The sequence below is a fragment of the Durio zibethinus genome, chromosome 11 (assembly GCF_047325235.1).
Source record: "Durio zibethinus cultivar Kanyao isolate XHJ-2024 chromosome 11, ASM4732523v1, whole genome shotgun sequence".
NCBI classification, from domain to species: Eukaryota; Viridiplantae; Streptophyta; class Magnoliopsida; order Malvales; family Malvaceae; genus Durio; species Durio zibethinus.
This window is the reverse complement of record NC_143172.1, coordinates 20,084,250-20,104,496: the sequence shown is the minus strand read 5'-3', so window position 1 is coordinate 20,104,496 and position 20,247 is coordinate 20,084,250. Positions and strand designations below refer to the sequence as shown.

General features: G+C 29.5%; 1 protein-coding gene and 1 pseudogene across 3 annotated transcripts; one reads left to right on the top strand and one right to left on the bottom strand.

Annotated features, from left to right (window-relative positions):
* The first annotated feature begins 11,033 nt into the window (after nt 1-11,033).
* On the top strand, nt 11,034-12,335 carry LOC111291043 (RING-H2 finger protein ATL79 pseudogene; annotated as a pseudogene). Its single transcript, XR_016346471.1, has one exon. The product of XR_016346471.1 is annotated as an RING-H2 finger protein ATL79 pseudogene (transcript).
* Nucleotides 12,336-15,273: 2,938 nt separating this feature from the next.
* On the bottom strand, nt 15,274-18,575 carry LOC111289434 (actin-7-like). Of its 2 annotated transcripts, XM_089768236.1 has the most exons (6): nt 18,419-18,575; nt 18,268-18,312; nt 17,236-17,308; nt 16,717-17,110; nt 16,017-16,630; nt 15,274-15,614 (listed from the first exon to the last, which is right to left on the bottom strand). In XM_089768236.1, exons 3-6 carry the CDS (start codon nt 17,293-17,295, stop codon nt 15,549-15,551), a joined length of 1,134 nt encoding a protein of 377 aa, XP_089624362.1. In that variant the 5' UTR covers nt 17,296-17,308; nt 18,268-18,312; nt 18,419-18,575; the 3' UTR covers nt 15,274-15,548. The 2 variants fall into 2 exon arrangements, with proteins under 2 accessions (XP_089624362.1, XP_022736213.1); XM_022880478.2 differs by lacking the exon at nt 18,268-18,312.
* Nucleotides 18,576-20,247: the final 1,672 nt, after the last annotated feature.

The window sequence follows — 20,247 nt, the reverse complement described above, 5'->3', positions numbered from 1 at the left end:
ATAAGAGAAAAATGGTTGTGTACTTATTTATATTTTGAATATTTATGTTATTTGAAATTAATGAAGATGAGATATCAAAGACATTAAAGATGTGAATTCTTTTGCTGATATTCTTTTATAGAAGGAAAAATGGGCTTGTGGGAAGGGTGAGTTGGAAGCCAAAGCAAACTCATAAAAGATTTATAGCAAAAAAAAAAGTAGTTAAGAAATGTGTCTTGCATCTAACAGGATCTTACTCTAAATCCTTTTACATTTATACTATGTAATATGTTTTAAATTAATTTATTACATGCATAAAAAAAATATGATATCTAAATAAAAGAACATGTCACTAAAAATCATACCAATGCATTCAACATTTTATTATCTTGTCCTTTTAATGAATTAAGATATTGAAACTTATGATTTTTCTTATTGATAACTACCAAGCATCAATGTATATTTTTGTGTATAGAGATAAATATCTGAGCAAAACAGAATAATTGATTTAAGGATAAATACAATGTTCAATCATGCCAAACAGATGATTGTAAAAAGAAAAGATAAATATTTACTTTGTCACAATCAATTAGGTAGTACCCCAACTTTTTTTGTGAATTCATCTTTTGACAGCTCTTTAATTATAGCCAATTTTTGAATTCACTAACTGAGCATTAGAATTCATAAGGGAAAAAGTAGTAGAGAAATTGATAATTATACAAACTTACACGAAAAAAACAAAGTAAGGTATACAAAAATTGAAGATAGCCTTGCTCTTTCAAGTAGCACAGCTTTAGGAAGCCTCTAATTGAAAATCAATGTTAACCTAATTATATAGCTATCAACATTTGCATTTAAAAAAATATTCAAGGCATTTAAACAAAAACAAAAGATTGTGTTAGTATTTTAGAATGGGCATATGTTTAAGGCATCATAACCAAAGTCAATAATTTCAATGACAAAACTTATGGGATACAAATGTTAAACTCAACTTTTGTAGACATTTGAAATTGATCTGGATAACAATGGCTAAGTGTTATGCAAATGTTTCAAATTTTAGAAAGTAAAATTGATAATATGAAAGATTTGATGGAATAAGAATAACAATAAATCTAAATGATTTTTTTTTAAATGCAATAAATTAAAATATAGGCCAGAATGAAAGAATTTATACAATCCACTCTACTTAAATCAAAGAAATATACACTTTTAAGTGAATAATCATCAATGAACATAGCTTGACAGAAGATTCACCATTATAATATAAAAGATTATTTAATTGCAGCAAAAGTAACATGATGGGAGAAAATGATAATCAATATCATTTTATTGAGCTAAAATCAGTTCCTAAAAATATAGAAAAAAAGAGTGCTAACATAACTCCAGAAGCTAGGTAGATCAACTATTTTATGTTTGATAAATAATAATAAGGGTTTATACATATTAACAGCATATCTCAATTGCCTAAATAGGTTAAATCAATTTGGTTGCATTTGTCATAAATGCAATGCAAGTAGGTCAAACTAGAAAAAATAGTAGTAAGCAAAATCACTCACATGACATTGTGCTACCTCAGAATGCTTAAGTTAAAAATGAGTAAAAAACATCTAATTTGTCTCTAGACCAAGTGAATATAAAGAGATAAAGAAAGAAAGAGAAAGAGATAAAAAAATAGATTCTTTCCAGTTCATGATGACATAAAAATCATGACATGTAATGACTAAATTGCAGGTTTTTAAAGCACAAAAGGCAAAGAATCAACCAACTGGAAAAATGAACCTTAGATAAGTCAATAACCTATAGCAAAGGGTGGAAGAAGACTGTAGAAAACCTAGATGAGATAAGATCTCATAATTAACCAAAAAAGTTACAATATTTTTAGTCCTATAAAGTTATATATTTTTTCTCTCACCTTTTTTTTTCTCTCTTTTTTATGTATAAAAATGAATAATCTATTCAAGAATTCAAAAAATAAAGAAGAACAACAACACCATTTATATTTTTGGCTCCAAGAAAGAATCTACCACACCCACTAAAAAAGTTTAAATAAAAGTTAAAGAATTTTGTTTAACATGATAAGGGATGGAAGAAAAATAAGCTAAAAAAAAGATGTTTTTCAATTGTAAGCAAAGTCAAAGTCAAACATGAAGAAAGCATATAAAATTGATGACTTTTAAAAGGATTGACAAAAATTCATCAAACCCAAGTAGGCATTTCACCTTTTAATTTTTTACCAAATATTTGGAAGCTTTTATTTTTACATGTGTAGTTTTTCTAAATCTTAACCAAAAGCCTTCTTGAAAAAGAGAGAGAGAGAAAAAAAAAAGCAAACTTTCTTTGTTGAAAGCTTATAGAAAAGTGAAAGATAAAAAAAAAAAAAAAGGTTTTTTTACTACAACATTGGTTGGCTTATATTGTTCAAGTTGTAACATGGGTTTTAAACAAATCAAAAGTTTAGAAGATTAAAAACTAAAAGAGTGAACATTGTCTTAGGATGTCAAAGAGAATTTATGATTTTTTGATCTATTAAAACCCCAAGGATCAAAGGAGTATTTTAATTTGCATAAAATTATCTCACAATTACTCAGTAAAAACAATAAAAAAATGTAAGGCAAACATAGAAGTTTAAATGCCATGAGTCCTTAACATTCATTAGAGCATGTATATATTAAGTTGTTAAAAAATCCAAGCAAAACAATCACTAATTTATAGTAAAATTATTTATTAACTTAAAACAAAATCTATTATTTCAAACATATCAGCAAACAAATATCAATAGGCACAAAACTTTAGGAAACTAATGCATTCATCTGCAAACATAACAAAAAACTCTAGCTACATAAATTTTCATATCCAGCCATCTATAATTTAGTTATATATTGAACTCTTTAAGCATTTACCAAACTTAAATGGGTTAAAGAGTTATATGAAACAGAAAGATAGGCAATGCTACAATATTTAGAGAAAAGAATAGACATTTCACAATTCATAATAAATATTTTGAAGTAAACATCTAAAATAAGTTAATAAATTTACTAAAAAACGATTCTAAATTTCAGTTGTTACGAAAAAAGCTTATCTCACTAATCCTAATCTTAATCAAATCTTCAAGTAATGTAGAAACCTTCTTTGTGATTACAGGGGTAGGCTTGATATTATGCTTAAAATCTAAATCAACTTTTAATGCACTATTTTTCTACCTTTGTGTAACAGTTATCTGTTATTAAAAAAAATTAGTATAAATAATCTTATTCATTCCAAAAACACATGTACCAAAGAATATTGAGATAGCTTATCCAATTAATTTATAACAAAGTTACCTTTTCACACATTATCCAAATTTTTGGATCCAAGTTTACTTTTTCCATCTATTTTACCCATGCAATTAATGATTCTAAAAATGCCTTCACTCTTAAAGCATTATCAACAAATTTGTCTAAACCAAACTTAATCTACATACGATGGTAGTGGCAAGAGTTTTTCTAAAGTGGACTTTTGGTCAAATTATCTAGATAAGAATATAACAAATAAGGCAGGTCCTAACTAATTAAAACTTTTTTCTCCCACTCAAGTACATTCAATTATGTTCTTGTGTTTCCAAAATTCACCACAATAATATAATATGAACTTTATAATACATTTCCAACCTTTACAAAGTTAAATGCTAAGTAAACACTAATAGATGATAACAAAATAAGAAAGCTAAAAAAAAAAACTTTTAAGACTCGTTTCTATGGATTGAATTCTTTAACTAAGAGCTTAAATTTGGAAGGTGACTTGGGTTCCATTTGTGAACTATCACCACAAAAATTTTTAGACTCTAGGTTTTAATAACTTTTGCAACAGCTCCTTCGAAATTCATTAATCATAATATTAACACAAATAAGCTTTCACAAATTTCAAAATAAATGAACTAAATATAAGCAAGTTGATTACCAAGCATCCTCTATAGTATTGTAATTCACTTTTAATATCTTATAATAATCTTGCATTTACACAATCAATTTCATAAATATATTGATTTTGAATTTTTCTTTTCTTTTTTTAATAATAAGCAAACAATTTATTTTATCCCTAAGAATTGATTTTACCTTGGAAAGAAGAGAAAGAAAGTTAAAATTGATGTAAGAATGTTGCTTCGGCTACTAGAGGTTTTGAGAAGAATTATCTCATTTGACCCACATTATTGTTGTAAGGCCGTGATATATAAAAAATAATGGTTGTTGGCAAAAATAAATCTCAAGTGAACAATAACAAAAAAAAAAAAAAAAACATATTATGCATGACAAAAAAAAAACACTTTGCATACATGTTGATTAGTGTAGTACTAAGCATAATATTAGTCTTAGTTGTTTATTTCTCATTATACACATGAATCCACTTACAAATATTCAATGCCCTTGACACAACACACGCATAAATCACATTTACCATGGTAATCTCGTCAAGAACAACACCCAACATTTACATTTTCCAAAATACACCAAATGTCTTATTGACCAATCCCATCATAGCAAACCCACTTATCATTGTAATCCATGCTACCAAGTTTCTCTCATGAATTCCATCGAACATTTTCTCCACAAGCCCAATATCTTCACATCTTGCGTAAAAATTCCTAACACGATTTGTACAAACTTGTTCAAACCAAAACTAGATAAAAAAATAGGGGTATCAACCTAATAGCCTTCTTCAAAACCCAAAATATTTGAGCAAGAAACCATATCATATTATTATTTAGTTAAAAAAAGAAAAATTATATATAAAAACGCACACACACAAAGGCATCTCTTTATCAGTGCACTATAAAAGTATAAATTTTTCACACTTACCTTTTAAATTTTATAGCTTCCATAAACATAGCCTATTGATCGGATCATCATTTTTAAATCATAATCTATCAGCTTAATTTTAGATTGACTGCCTTCAAAAAGATCAAATGATTAAGATTGAAGCTTGGGAGCAGTTCAAAGGAGAAACTTTTAGAGAAGCTTTCTTTTCACAGTTACCCTTTTAATTTGTTCTTTTTTTTACATTGCTTACCTGTTTTTTCGATTAGAGGATAACTTTTATATATATTAGTCGGGAAAGGCTTATTAGGGTCCTTCAACCCTAGCATGTTTTCATTGGAAACTAATTTCTTATTCATGTTATGATATGTCTTAAAGAGAATACCAAGATTGCCCCCAGTTTCAATTTTAAATAATGCATGAAAAAAATGGTAAATTCAATGCTATAAAGGCATTAGAAAAAAGGTATATTACATTTTAATAGCAACATTATTACTATTATGTGATTGATTGAAATATAAGAAGGAATCAACATGATTACCAAACTATTACCTAAACTTGAATGATTGTATCTTCCTAACTAAGAATTTGAAATGACAAAGTCCCTTAAACATCAAAGTTACTAATTCCATAATCTCTTTTTGGTGTGACATTGAGTTTTTCCTCAGTTATCAAAGTGAAGAGATCAGTACATAGAGTTAAGACCACTTTGGATTGGCTTGCCTTTGGCTGCACATTTTCAATTATCAATTCACTTGCTTTCAGGGATTTTAAAAATTGGTTTGTTTTTTGTGATTTACCAAGCTGCATACCAAAACCTTTAGGAAGAGCTATTGCAAATGAAGGTTGACGACTTAACAATATGAACATGTAGTCAGAAAATGTTCTAAAACACATTTGATATGCGTGTATAAAAAAAAAAAACCAATTACAATTTTTTTTTGTATAAAAAAATCAATTAGAGATAAATAACCAATTACTATACATGACCATTTTATCTTATAAAAATTTTATAATTTTAGTCTTGTACTGGGCTAGTTTATTACTCTGTTGGTTTCTTTCTCAAGTGCTTTTTAAGGTATCTAGGAATAACAACTACAGTTGCATCTTTAATGGCCTCAAGAAAATGATTGAACAACATCTTGTTAATGTCATCTTGGATTTATTTCTTTCTTATCATTCTACAGATCCCTCTTTTTAGGTCAAACTCCTTTTATTTTTTTCTTCTCATTTCTAACACTCTCTAAAGTCATAAGCTTATATCCTAAGTTGTTTTTCAATCTAGATATTTTTTAGATTTTTTTTCTTCATGTTTTAGCATTTGGATTTTGGCTAAATTAATGTTTTAGGTTGGTTTGTTGCTTTACTATTCTCTCTTTAGATGTGCTTTTTTAGCTGTGTCGCTATTTGTTTCTAATTGCACTCTTTGCTTTTAAGTTGCTTCTTTTTGTTTTCAGTAACTAGTTATAGAATCTATTTCATATCAGCTCCAAGATGCTTTTATGAATATCAAGCAAATCATTCACAAAATACTATAAGCAAATATTTAAAATTTAAACCTAAAGAAGATGTTATTTACTTGAATGGCGAGACTATTCCCAAATTGTTTTTAACCATTGAAAACTCTTATATTTCTCTTATCATGACTCTTATATTTTTTTTATCATGAAATTCAGTAACAAAATTAATTGAATAAAGATACAAAAAAAGAACAACAGTTCTGTCAATCCAAACACCATACCCACAAAACAAAGATAAAATTAAAACTAAACACCAATTTTGTTAATTTGTAACCCACGTTTCAAAACTTCACCAACAAATAAAAAACACTCATAAAAAAAAAAGCACTGACCATTTCTAAAAAAAAAAAAAAGACACATGCATAAGAAATAGACCAACTCAAAGATAAAAGCAAATACTTAGAAAAATAACCTTTAACACATGCAAATGAAAAACTCTATTATCGAATGCAAAGAAACTAGTGCATGAAATCAGAAACCATAATGAAAACAATAAAACACATCATTTCTTACATACCCACAAAATCCAAACACCTCAACCTAAAAAAATTAAAATTATGAAAAATTCAAAAAAAAAAACATTCTCTATAGTCTCAAATAAAAAAAAAATCCAAAAACTCACCTGAACTAGTAATGAAAAAGATGCAACAATGAATAACTCCAAAAAAAAAAAATGAAAAACCAAAAGCTGTAACAAGACTAAATAACAAATGCCTATTTCTTCGACAATATTTGCTTAGTTAAGGTTTGAAACTTCGATAATGGCACTGTCACAGAGCATTTGGGCCATGTCACTTTGATTGAGAATGGGTTTTTCTTGGCTTTACTGATGGATTGTTATAAAGTGTTACAGCTTCGTCTTCTACCATGACCTCCATATGCTTATGGATTTGCTTCAATGTAAAGTAGCCTAAGCGTATTTTGATTTCTTTAGTTTTGAGTTTTGTAGATAAATTTAATGTTGGGAGCGTAGGAGGAAAATAAAAAAAAAAGGCTGGTTGATGGTGTTTGGTTAGTTCCAAAAGTTTCGATGAAGATTCAAAGGTGTGGGTTTGCTTGGAGTCATTGAGAAAGGAATCCAAGCTAATCAAAGAAACAAGTATCCAAATTAAAAACCCACTCGCATCCCAAAATTACCCGCTCAATCTACATCTATTGACATTTTTGAGTTGTCAATGTAAAACTTAAAAAGGGATTGTTATTATATAAAGGTGTATATATATATATATATATATATAATATCAAAGTGAACTAAAAAACATAAAATGAATAAAATTGAAGTGTAAAATTTACATGTAATAAGAACATTTTAATCATGTAAGTACAGATGCGGGTAAAATAAGAATTAAAAAGTAAACAGTGAGGATAGTATTGCTCGTATGCATCATGGTAAACGGCTGAAAACATTATGTTTCAGTGTCGTTTAGAGGCTATGTTGCGGTTAAAATGCTCCGTTGCCACCGTTGGTAATTTTGCGAAACACATTTCTAAGATGCGATTCGGCCAAAAAGTGGCCTAATCTAACTGTAACGTGGTTGCTTTTATATCCAAATGGAGTCTAAAAGAGAATGAAAGAGAAGAAAATTACCGTTAGCTGGAGAATGGCTTTCGCAATGCTGCGGGGCCCAACAAAACGAAAATGGAGGAAAGCCCTACGAGCGAAAAAGCCCCCTAAAACACTAAAATAGCTGAGGACCTGATGTTCAAAGACCCAATGAACATACCCAAAAAGCCCAAAAGCTGCCCGAAGTTCCCCATCAAGTAACCAATATTTGGCATCATTTTACAGTGAGATTTTTCTGAAGCAAATTAGATCATAATTACAAACATGTTCGACCAATAGCTACTTCAAGTTCTTGTGTGCTTACTTTTTAGCTCTCACCAATTTCACATAGCTTTTGGTCTACAAACTCCAAATCGAATCCCATTAGAGTTAATGTGGAAAGAAACGTATCTGCTCACGGTCTTTTCCTTTTGCAATCAATGAATATTCTTCGGCTGCTTGAGCCCCTTCAAATAAAACCATGTTACAAATTTCAGTATCCTAATATTGGAGTACCCAACGAACGTTTCAAGGCTTCTGTCTGCTCCAGACTTTCAACAGTATCGTCTTGACATTAACCTATATATGCCACGTTCAATGATTATCCCAAGAAAAAAAGAGAGAATTGAGAAGTACTTTACCAGCAGACGATGGGATATATAGTTCAGTGGGCACTATCTATTAGTTTCTTCTGCTATATTAATGGGGAAAAACTTAATCAAGATCAACTAGACAACTAGTCTTAGCCGTGGGAAATTAAGGAAAATGAATATATCGTCTAAAATGTTGCAGTAAAAGCAACCTCAACCCAACGCATTAGTTGTGATGGTGGCAGGTAAAAAGATTTGGCATTACTCATTAGAATTAGATGTGCCACTGTGCAGTTGCCTGGAGGCGAAGGCGAATTGCAATGCATTATGCGTCCTTGTTGTTTTCGTGATTTTAATTTCTTGTTTGGCTTTATATTCACGCACCATTGATTTCAGAAAGAAGTTTCTGGTAACACTGCTGCTGGCGGACCTGGTGGGTCAGTCCATAATGACATCTTTGGATAGCATTTATCTCAAAGCCAGCGTCCTGCCATAATGCCATGCCATGCCATGTTGATGTTCATTTACTCATGTGGACCTTAGCTTGTTTCCCTCGCGCTCAGTCTCTCTCCCATCTGTTTTTTGGAACATTTTAAACGGGATTTTGTTACTGCGTCTACGATGTCTTAAGAAGGGTCTACGTTTCTCTGAAATCTATGAGACACCCTTCTCTCACTCTCCCTTAATACAACAAAAAAAACACCAATCAGCATCTTTGTTTACTTCGGGTCTGGAAACCTTATCGACTTACCTTGTCCACTACCGTCTTCGAAAAGCTTATAGGCCTTTCCTGGGGTCTACCCTGTGTAAAGAGTGATGCAAACTTATCCTAACAACTTTCACCTCTCAACGGGGCTTACCTTAAACACTGTCGTCCATGAGCTAATAAGTAATCAACGAATCATTTAAAAATTGCTTCATTGTATTGATATCTAGCAATTAAAAATTTGATATGATATAACAATAATATGAAAAAAATAAAAGTAATGTGATTTAAAATTTTAATAAATCTTTACATTAGTTTGATAAAATAAAAAAAATAAATTTTATATTTTTATATAAACATGAATTTTGATATATAATTTTTATGTAAAATATAACATGAATAAATAAATTATTAGAATTTTATATGATATAAATATATGTATCGTCAAATCCATTTATCTTAATGATGGTTATTTTATTTTATTTTATTTTATTTTATGGGTAATTTACTGTTTACATTTCAGACTATTATAAATCATTGAAGTCTCTTGTCTCTTAGTCGGATGTTAGATTGTGGCACCTTTGTCAAGGCCTATCAAAATATGTGGAACTTGCATAAGCGTCGTTTTGGCTGGAATTGTTGTTAATGCTCATCTCTATGATTAAGAGCTATATACAAGCACGGTATGAAGCTCCTTCGCCATATAACATTAATGCTACATACAATCTCGAAATTTATCGGATCGTATAGGTACTTTCTAGCTTGAACATTTCGGAACGAGTATAGAACGCAAGACAGCAAGATATAATCTTAAAAATATACTAAAAAAGAATAGAAGAGGTCGGGCATGATTTAATTTTACAGAAAAAGTTAACTGTGTTAAGAATATTGACTCAAATCTCATAAAAGATTTATTTGAGATTTATTAAAAATTTGTTTGAAATTTGTCAAATATTGCTTAATGGATAAGAAGACTTGCAAAAGAATAATTCTAAGAGAAAGAGGATTCTTAATAGTTAAGTTTGATTTGCAAGAAAAGAATTTTAAAAGGAAATGAATTTTTAATAGACAAATTTGACTTACAGAAAAAGAATTCTAACAGAAAAGGTATTCTTAATGGGTAAGTTTGTATGGTTATACATAATTGAAGTCTCTACAGGGTTAGGTATGAGAAAAAAATATAAGAAAATTGTAGGGTTTTGTAGGATAGACATCCCATAAGAGTATTGAGCTCTACGTCTTATGGGTGTGTATGTTTGTTTGTGAGTAGACGAGAGGAGACTGAAATGGTCCACATAAATATGATGTGTGGGAGCATATGAGTATGTATTTGGTTATATTGAAAGGGTGCACAAGGGTTTGAGTTTGTGTTTGTTTGGGTTGAGAATACTCCATAAGACTAGAGGAGATTGAGAGTATCTTATGAGTATTGATTGTTTAATGAGATTGATGATTTGATGTATATTTGTAATTCTCTGCAACTAGTGGATCTTATTTCTCATCCATGGATGTAGGTCAATTGAACTGAACCATGTTAAATTATTATCTCTCGTGTATTTGATTTATTGTTTGATTTTACTTCCGTTGATGTGATTTGATTAGAATCTTTTAGCCCAACAACCTGCCCCTAACATTATGAAAAAGTTTGCGAAACAACGATTATTGCTTACTTTAGGCGATGAAGAATTGAAAAACCTAGATATGTGATTGATCCGGGAAGAAGGGACATTGAGAAACACCCAAGAAAAGAACACGGCTTAACGGCTTTTTTCACACTTTTACAAGGAGAAAAAGCGAAGGTGAAAAATGAGAACAAAGGAATTGTTAAACCTCAAGTGCACGTATGCATTTCTTGATGCCTTGTCTGGCAAAATATTCCTATAAAACATCCTCGTTTCTTCTACTCACGCAATCTCCCACTCAGAAGCCGAAACCCTGAAATTCCAAAAGCATTCTCACCTTTCTTCTGAAGTCATAACCCCATAACACCTCCAAACTGGAAAATATTGCAGATAACACAGAAAGGGAAAACTAAATGCGACAACCGCCAGCAGCAACCTCTCAACACCTCATCCACATGTCCCCACCGCTATCTTCCGGGGAACCACATATGTCTTCCAACTCAACCACAACATGTAACCCCCGCACTTGCAGTTGGCGGCCTTACTCCAACTCAAATGACTTTGAAACTAACGCAGCCATGGTCTTAATCATTCTCTTCTGTGCTCTAATATGCTTTCTGGCTCTTAACGCAGCCATCCGCTGCTTCCTACGTGACGGTGGTGGGCGTCGCCCACGCTATTCCCGCAACAACCACCTTTCTCAAACCCAACAAGAACTTGAGCAGAGAAAGCCTATCCCAGAGGCAGCTGCAGCAATTTTGGTGACAGCTACAACGCTGGTTTACTCAACCGGGATGAAGTTGCCAGGAGCAGAGGCAGAATGTGCTATTTGCTTGTCTGAATTCGTAGAAGGAGAGGGAATTCAAGTATTGGCAAAGTGTAAGCATGGATTCCATGTACAATGTATCCGGCAGTGGTTGTCTTCCCACTACTCTTGTCCCACTTGTCGTTGTAGTTGTCTTTCTCCATCTCCATCCTCAGACGAGAATATCCACCAATGCGTTGACAACAGTTCCCAAACAGCGATGCCCGAACGGGAACCATAGCAGCTTTGGTTGCTCGTCTAATTCATATAGCTTGCGTAAGTAAACTGGCTTTTACATTTTTTTTTCTTCGAGTACACCTCTGTATTTAACATATTGGAAAACCTTTCTTACGAATTGGAGAACTTCAAATGTTGTCAAGCATGTCGTACATTAGCCAGAATCATGGTTGGTTAAGACGAAAGAAATTGAATTTTAAAGATATCAAATAGTAACAGGGGTAAGAAGATTGAAACAGAGATCTGTAAAAATAAAAACGGTTTCTGTTGAATAGGTACCGTAAGAGTAAGACATCTTAGCAACCAATAATATATTAAACATGGTGAAGCGGTTTCTAGTTGCTTTTTCCTGGTAAACGATCGCATATTCAGCCTCGGGGTTTCTAGTGATTAAAAGTTTCTGATGGACGCTTGACAATGATTCTGCAGATTCTCTGTCTCTGGTATTCTTTTTTGGATTCTTTTTTTTTTTTAAGCACTGCATCTATGTCTGGCATTCAACTTCCAACAATAAAGCTTCTTGTTATATTGGAAGAGAGTTGAACTTCCAATTCCATCTGCTTCGCATTTCTCACTGATCCTAAATGCAGTCGATAAGTTTGGCCTTCCAATTGGACCCTTACCTTCTGAAAACATACTAATTTGACCTTTCCACCATTTTTTTTTTTTTTATCAATTTGATAACTAAGGAAATAAATTTATCATTTAATATTTTAACTTTCATTTTGATTTTTTTTTTGGCATTTCAGATTAATATCATCAATCAACTTATTAATATGACATTACCATCGAATAAGATGCTAATATGCATAAAAAATATTCACTTAACATCATATTATCAATTGTTACATAAGTATTAAAAAAAATCAAAAAAATTCAAAAGAACTTCAAAAAAATTCAAAAACAATTCAAAAACAATTTTGAAAAATTTTAAAAATCTGAAAAAATTTAAAAAAGTAAAAAATTTAAAAAAAATCTTAAATTTTGAATAAAAATTAAAAATTAAAAATTATTAAAAATTCAAAACAAAAATGAAAATTTTAATAAAAATAAAATATAGTAAAATTAAAAAACTTCACCAAAACTAAAAAAATATGAGAACTAAAAAAAATTTTAAAATTTTTTGAAAAAAAATAAAATTTTTTAAAAAATTTTGGAATAATTAAAAAGTTTCTTAAAATCTAAAATATTTTTTAAAAAATTATAAAAAAAAGTTAAAAAATTTTATAAAAAAATAAAAACTTCAAAAAAATTATAAATCATAAAAAATTATTAAAAAATCCAGGAAAATTCAAAACAGTTGCAAAAAAATTGAAAATTACAAAAGAAATAAAAATTTCTTAAAACTTAAAAATTAAAAAAACCCTGAAGAAATAGAAAAATTTTTAAAATTTAATTTTTTTCAAAAATTTTGAAAAATTTAGAAAATTCTAAAAGATTTTTGCAACATTTTTAAAAATTAAAAAATAAAAAAATCTGAAATTTTACAGAATTAAGAAAATTTCTAACAAATAAAAAATCTGTCATAATTTTTTAGACTTTTTAATCTGAATAATTTTGAATTTTTTCAAATTTTCATAATTTTTTTAGAAAATTTTAGATTATTTGTAAACTTTTTTATTTTTTTATTATTTGTGAATTTTTTTGGAATTTTAAGAAAATTTTATTTTTATTAAAATTTTTAAAACTTTTTTTTTTCATAATTTTTTATTTTTTTTGTACTTTTATTAATTTTTTTTAGTTTTTGGCATTTTTAAATTTTCATAATTTATTTCAATTTTTTATATTTTTAAAATGTTTCATATTTTCTAATATTTTATTTTTCAAAATATATTTCAAAAAGTTTTAAAAATTTTTTAGAGGTTTTCAAATAATTTTATTTTTTAAAATTTTATATATTTTTTTAAGTTTTGAGGTTTTTTTAGTTTTAAGAAATATTTTTTTTAATAAAACTTTCATTTCTATATTTTTTTTGAAATTTTCAAAAATTTTAAAAATTTTCTTGGATTTTGATTTAAATTTAAATTTTTTATTTTTTAAATTTTATAATTTTTAGAACTTTTGTATTTTTATTAAAATTTCCAGATTTTTTGTTTTAAAATTTTCATAATTTTTTAAATGTTTAAGATTTTATGAATTTTTTTATGATTTCATTTTTTAATAAAATTTTTAGTTTTTCATATAAATTTTCATTTTTTTTAATTTTCATGTTTTTAATTTTTCTATATTTTTCTTAAGTTTAATAAATTTTTATTTGTGTTAAAAATTTTTTTTTTTGAATTTTTGCAAAATTATGTTTATTTTATTTTGGATTTTTATTGAAGTTTTTTAATTTTTTATAATTCCTTTTAATCATTATCATGTTTTAAAATATTTCAGATTTTATTAATTTTTTGAAATTTTCTTTTAATATTGATGTGATAATTGATGATACGGTGTTAACTAAATTTTTTTTGACACATTTTAACTTGTTATTGAATGTTAATTTTATGTCACTAAGTTAACTAATGACATTAGTCAAAAATACCAAAGTAGATGATGAAATAAAAATTTTAAAAATTTTTGCATAGTTTTCTTAAATTTAATATTTTTATTTATGTTAAAATTTTCATTTTTTAAAATTTTAAAAAATTATATTTTTTATTAAATTTTTGAATTTTTCATAATTTTTTAATCATTATAATGTTTTAAAAATATTTCAGATTTTTATTAAAATTTTGAAATATTTTTAAAATTTTTAAAAATTTTTTTCTGAAATTTTCTTTAATACTGATATGATAATTGATAATATAAAGTTGATTAAATTTTCTTAACACATTTTAATATTTTATTTATTGAATATTAATGCTACGTCAACAAATTAATACAAATTAATTAATACCGTTAGTGGAAGATACCCAAATAAATGACAAAATAAAAATTAAAGTATGAAACTGATAATTTTATATTTTAAGTATCAAACTAACAGATTATATATAATACCAGGACCAAACTAATATTTAACCCGTTAAAATTATATGATCCTCCAATTGTCTCTTCAACTGGGAATTTTTTATGAGTATTTATTTGCTACATGGGAGCATCGACCGATTAAACTTTCTCATTCAATCTACAAGAAGCTTGCAAGCCACAGGTCCCTTTTTAAAACAATTCTTTAATTAAAATCTAAAAAGAAAAAAAAACTTTTTTTCTTATTTCTTTTAGCAGTTTAGACCTTTTATGTCAACATTGCTTCACAACAGCTTCAAGTAGTGCAAACAATAATCAAAGCCAAGCAACTTACTTTTAAACGTTTTGGGAAAATATAAAAGGCTGATGAAACATAGAGCACGGAGTAGATAATGATCCACTACAAAATTGTGCCTACATTCCTGAAAAGCATCGGCCAATAGATGCCTAATGATTTATAGTGGAAGTCACAAACTTTTCTGGCATTAAACTTTTAACCTTTCGGCTTGCTTAAAATACAATGCAGCCCAAAGGAAGAAAAAAGGAGATACGTTACATATGATTGTTCAGACCAAGCAACAATGCTATCATTATAGAATACAATAATTATATGCTTACACTACAAAACAATCTAGCATATAACCATACATATCCACTACATATGTCTCACACATCCATAATGGATGAAAATGAAAAGAAAAATAAAATCAAACAAAATGAAAACCAAGCCAAACCAATCATGACCAAATCAGAAAACCCAAAACCACAAATCGGAGAAGGAAACAGCAAAAGAACACAAGCACATATCTAGAAGCACTTCCTGTGAACAATGGAAGGCCCAGATTCATCATATTCTGCCTTTGATATCCACATCTACATTCAATGCAAACAAGACAAAACAGTTAGTGTGAATCGAAAGTGTAACATTGTCTGAAATCTGAATAACCAATCCAAGTATAAATAAGCAGGATTTCATCTATAGAAAATACAATATCATCCGGAGCATTCAATGTAAGATGGAAAGTACATTAAGCAGATCCACTGTCTTCATTCTTATTTAAATATGTTCTTTCTAGCAAAGGCTTTTAAGTTTCAGTCAAATCTTTCTTTGGTTTCTTTCTTTGTTTAACGATTCAAGGCGATGTAGTTTTGTCAACATCAACTCTTCAGCCTTTAAAGTTAGTCAAGAATTAAAGTCACTTTTCTCATACAGCTGATAAAATAGAAATTAAAGGTAAAACACCCTTGTAAAAGCAATATAAATATAATCCATACCTGCTGGAATGTACTAAGAGAAGCCAAAATAGACCCACCAATCCAGACACTGTATTTTCTCTCTGGTGGAGCTACCACCTTAATCTTCATGCTACTTGGTGCAAGAGCTGTGATTTCCTTGCTCATTCGATCAGCAATACCCGGAAACATGGTAGTCCCACCGCTCAGCACTATGTTACCATACAAGTCCTTTCTAATATCAACATCACATTTCATGATTGAGTTATAGGTGGTCTCGTGAATTCCAGGTGCTTCCATTCCAATAAGTGATGGTTGAAATAAGACCTCAGGACACCGGAAACGCTCTGCTCCAATGGTTATTACCTGACCATCGGGTAGCTCATAGCTTTTCTCAATTGATGAGCTGCTTTTTGCAGTTTCAAGCTCCTGCTCAAAGTCAAGTGCCACATAAGCAAGTTTTTCCTTGATGTCACGTACAATTTCTCGTTCAGCAGTTGTGGTGAATGAGTACCCCCTCTCTGTCAGGATCTTCATCAAGGCATCTGTTAAATCTCGTCCAGCAAGGTCAAGCCTGAGGATGGCATGGGGAAGCGCATAACCTTCATAGATGGGAACTGTGTGACTGACCCCATCACCAGAATCCAGCACAATACCTGGAAATAACAGCATTGTCAACATATTGGCATTCAACTTTGAGAGTGCATCACATCTTCTCAAGTCATCAGATACCGCTACTTACCTGTAGTACGCCCACTAGCATAAAGGGATAGAACTGCTTGGATTGCAACATACATGGCAGGAACATTAAATGTCTCAAACATTATCTGTGTCATTTTCTCTCTGTTGGCCTTTGGATTGAGAGGTGCCTCAGTAAGGAGTACAGGGTGTTCTTCAGGAGCAACACGAAGCTCATTGTAGAAAGTGTGATGCCAGATCTTTTCCATGTCGTCCCAGTTGCTAACAATACCATGTTCAATAGGGTATTTCAATGTGAGAATACCTCTTTTCGACTGAGCCTCATCCCCCACATAGGCATCCTTCTGTCCCATCCCCACCATGACACCTGTGTGCCTAGGCCGTCCAACAATACTAGGATAGACAGCCCTAGGAGCATCATCCCCAGCAAACCCAGCCTGTTTGATAAGTGAGGGTTATTAAATCTTTAGAGCCTCAAAGTGAAAAACACAATTATTAAAATCTTTACAGCCTTAAAGCGAAAAATACAGGCACCAGAAAATGAATAATAGATTGTTCTCACCTTAACCATTCCAGTCCCATTATCGACAACAAGAGGCTGAATGTCTTCGGTTTCTGCCATACTTCAGATAGACCTAATAATGGCAGAAAAAGTAGATTATGCATTTGAAGAACATCATAGTCCCTCAATTATTCAAGAAATGAATGCACAAGTATCATACGAGACACTAAAATATTCAGTCTTTGGGATCAAATAAACTTTCTAAAACTTCAGAAACAGCACAGACTTGTTTACACAACATCTTGACCGATGATGTGGAGCAAGAACATACAGACAGCTGATGGTACAAAGTGAATGTAAGCCTAGTAAAAATGTCTAATACTGCCAAAATCCATTTGTTAACACTTTCTTTTTACTAAAAATAAAATATATTATAATCAAGGAAACTGTAATTGATTATATCCAGAAATTGGAGTCTTAACTAAGCTTCATGGGAATTCTTAATTCAGACAACATCTAGTTACAGATCTGACGGGTTAGTTTCAGTCACTAAAAGTTACTGTCACTAGTAAGCACAGACCCCGATCATCAAAATCCACAAACAAGTTTTTCAAGCAGATCGATGTCCAAAGCAATAGCCAACAGAAGGCGATGAACAAATGGGCTTCAGTAGTTACTTTCGTACACAATAACTTTACATGATAAAAAATTTCATATGCAGTTGAGTTCGTACACAATTACTTTACATTATAAAAAACTTCACGTGCTGTTAACTCTACAGCTTTTCGTGGTAGAGAGGATGGAAGGGATAAGGATGAAAACTTGTTAATCTAATGATTAAGCTGCAAAATAGGAAAGTGGTTATGAATTTTAACTATTGGATTACAAGGTTTTCCATCCTTCCTTACCCCTATGTGCAGTTATCAAAATCAAAAGCCCAATCGCAACTCACAAACATGGAATTTTCAAAACTAAAGAAAAAAAAAAAAAAAAAAGAGAACTTGATAGAGTCGGAAATTGAAATAGTAAAAGACATTTCATAATCTACAGAAATGGATACAGAGAATAGGAACCAAAGAAGAACAAGTTTACCTGAATAATCAAAACTAATAAATAAAAATATTACTAACAAAAAACCTGGGGAGAATTTAAATCGTCAAAAAACGTGATGCTAAAGATAGCAGATGGATCAAATAATAAAAAAATAATAATAATAAATAATTTAAAAAGAGAAGGAGCAAACCTGAGAGTGAGAGTGGAAATGAAGTAAAGATGAAGGGGAAATTCAGACGAAATGCGAAGAGTAAGGAAGAGATCCAGAATAATGGGCTGGAGACAGTTCTCGCTTTTTCTTCGATGTTCTTCAATCCCACGGCAAGGAAAAAAAAAAAGGCAAAGACAGGAGACAGGTGGATACTGCGGAATGGGCTTATGGCAAATGCAAGTGGACCGCTGCTTTTTTCGCTTTTTCTTTTTTTTTTTTTTTCTCCCTCGAGCATAAAAGCTCTTGGGTTTTCAATTTTTTGTTTTATTTCATTTTTTCCTTTTATTCTTTTTCCCATTTTGATTTTATTAATTCTTTTTTCTTTTTTTTCTCTCCTTTTTTTTTTTGTTTAAGAGCATAAATTCTTTTTCATTAGCATCTTCAACCCCAAATAGCCAAAGTATCGATGCAACTTTTATTCGATTTTATAAATATTTCCAACGTAATTTATGCCTTTAATTACTAAAACTATTTTATTTATATTCTTTTGCTTTACATATTTATTTTATAAGTCCAATGAATTCAATAAGCCATATTTGGTAGCACATGAAAGAATTCGTTGTCTCTCACCTTTTACATGATTCTCTATCATATAATTAAAAACATTAATTGAATGATTAAATTACCATTTTGCTTCACTTACAAGGCTGTTTTTTACAATAAGATTATAATAATGATAACAAAAATATAATTTAATTTAGAAAGTTTTTAATTTTTACTTCAAAATGATAAAATAAAAAAATTTTAATGCTTGTCATTTTTTATATAATAAATATATTAAATCTCATACACATCAAAGTGACGATTGGATAAAAGGTTTTTAAAGGTATTTTAAGGATTCCAATCCTACAACTATAATACCAAAATTTACCAAAGGATTTTTAAAGGTATCTCAGGGAATCTACGTATACAAAGATAATGATCAACATACCCTATGATAGGATTATGAGATTCTAAACATTTTTTCAATGCTTATCAAATTTAAATTTTTATCAAACAACGTTTATAATTAAAATTCAATGCTTATCAAATTTAATATTAAAAATTCAGTCCTTAACTTTTTAGTTTATTAAACAAAATCTAATTTAATTATGTGGTTGCATTGTCCATTTTTTTAGGATAGGATGCTTCTATTTGCATCCAATTTTTTTTCTCCACATCTAAATTTTTTAAAATTATTTTTAGATAAAATTACTTAATTATTTTTTTTTCATTTATGCACACTGGTAAGGTATATAATTTATCGAATTTTCATATTTGGTAAGTTATATTTACAGTTTATAAAAAAGAATTAATTAAGGAAAAAAATTTAATATTTTGAAGAATATCCACAATATCACAAAGAAAAAGCAAAATTTATTTCAAATAATTATAATCTAATTTTTAAATTGATAGAAAAAACATTGTATTCAGATTTTTTAAATTTTTTTCTTGATTTAAATGGTCTGAAACAAAAATTTTAAAACTTCTTAATCCGAAAATTTTTAAAAACTATGGAGTTTACAAATTCAAAAACTTAAAAATAAAAAGGAATTTGAAAAAGAGTAATTTAATAAATTCATTTAACCTCTCATTTGGATTGAAAATGGGCTCCGGTGAGGCGCAATGGAGTCATTTCCACCTCACTTTAAGGTGTACGGCAAAATGGTGAATTAATTTCAACTGCACCACACCTTCATTTGAGACCTTAAATGCCACTGAACTTTTAGGCATCCAATTGAGTCTACTGCACTAAAATGGAAGATTAAAAGTTTCAATCGCCCTTATACATTTTTGTTAATTACAAAAATACTTTAAGTGAATATTAA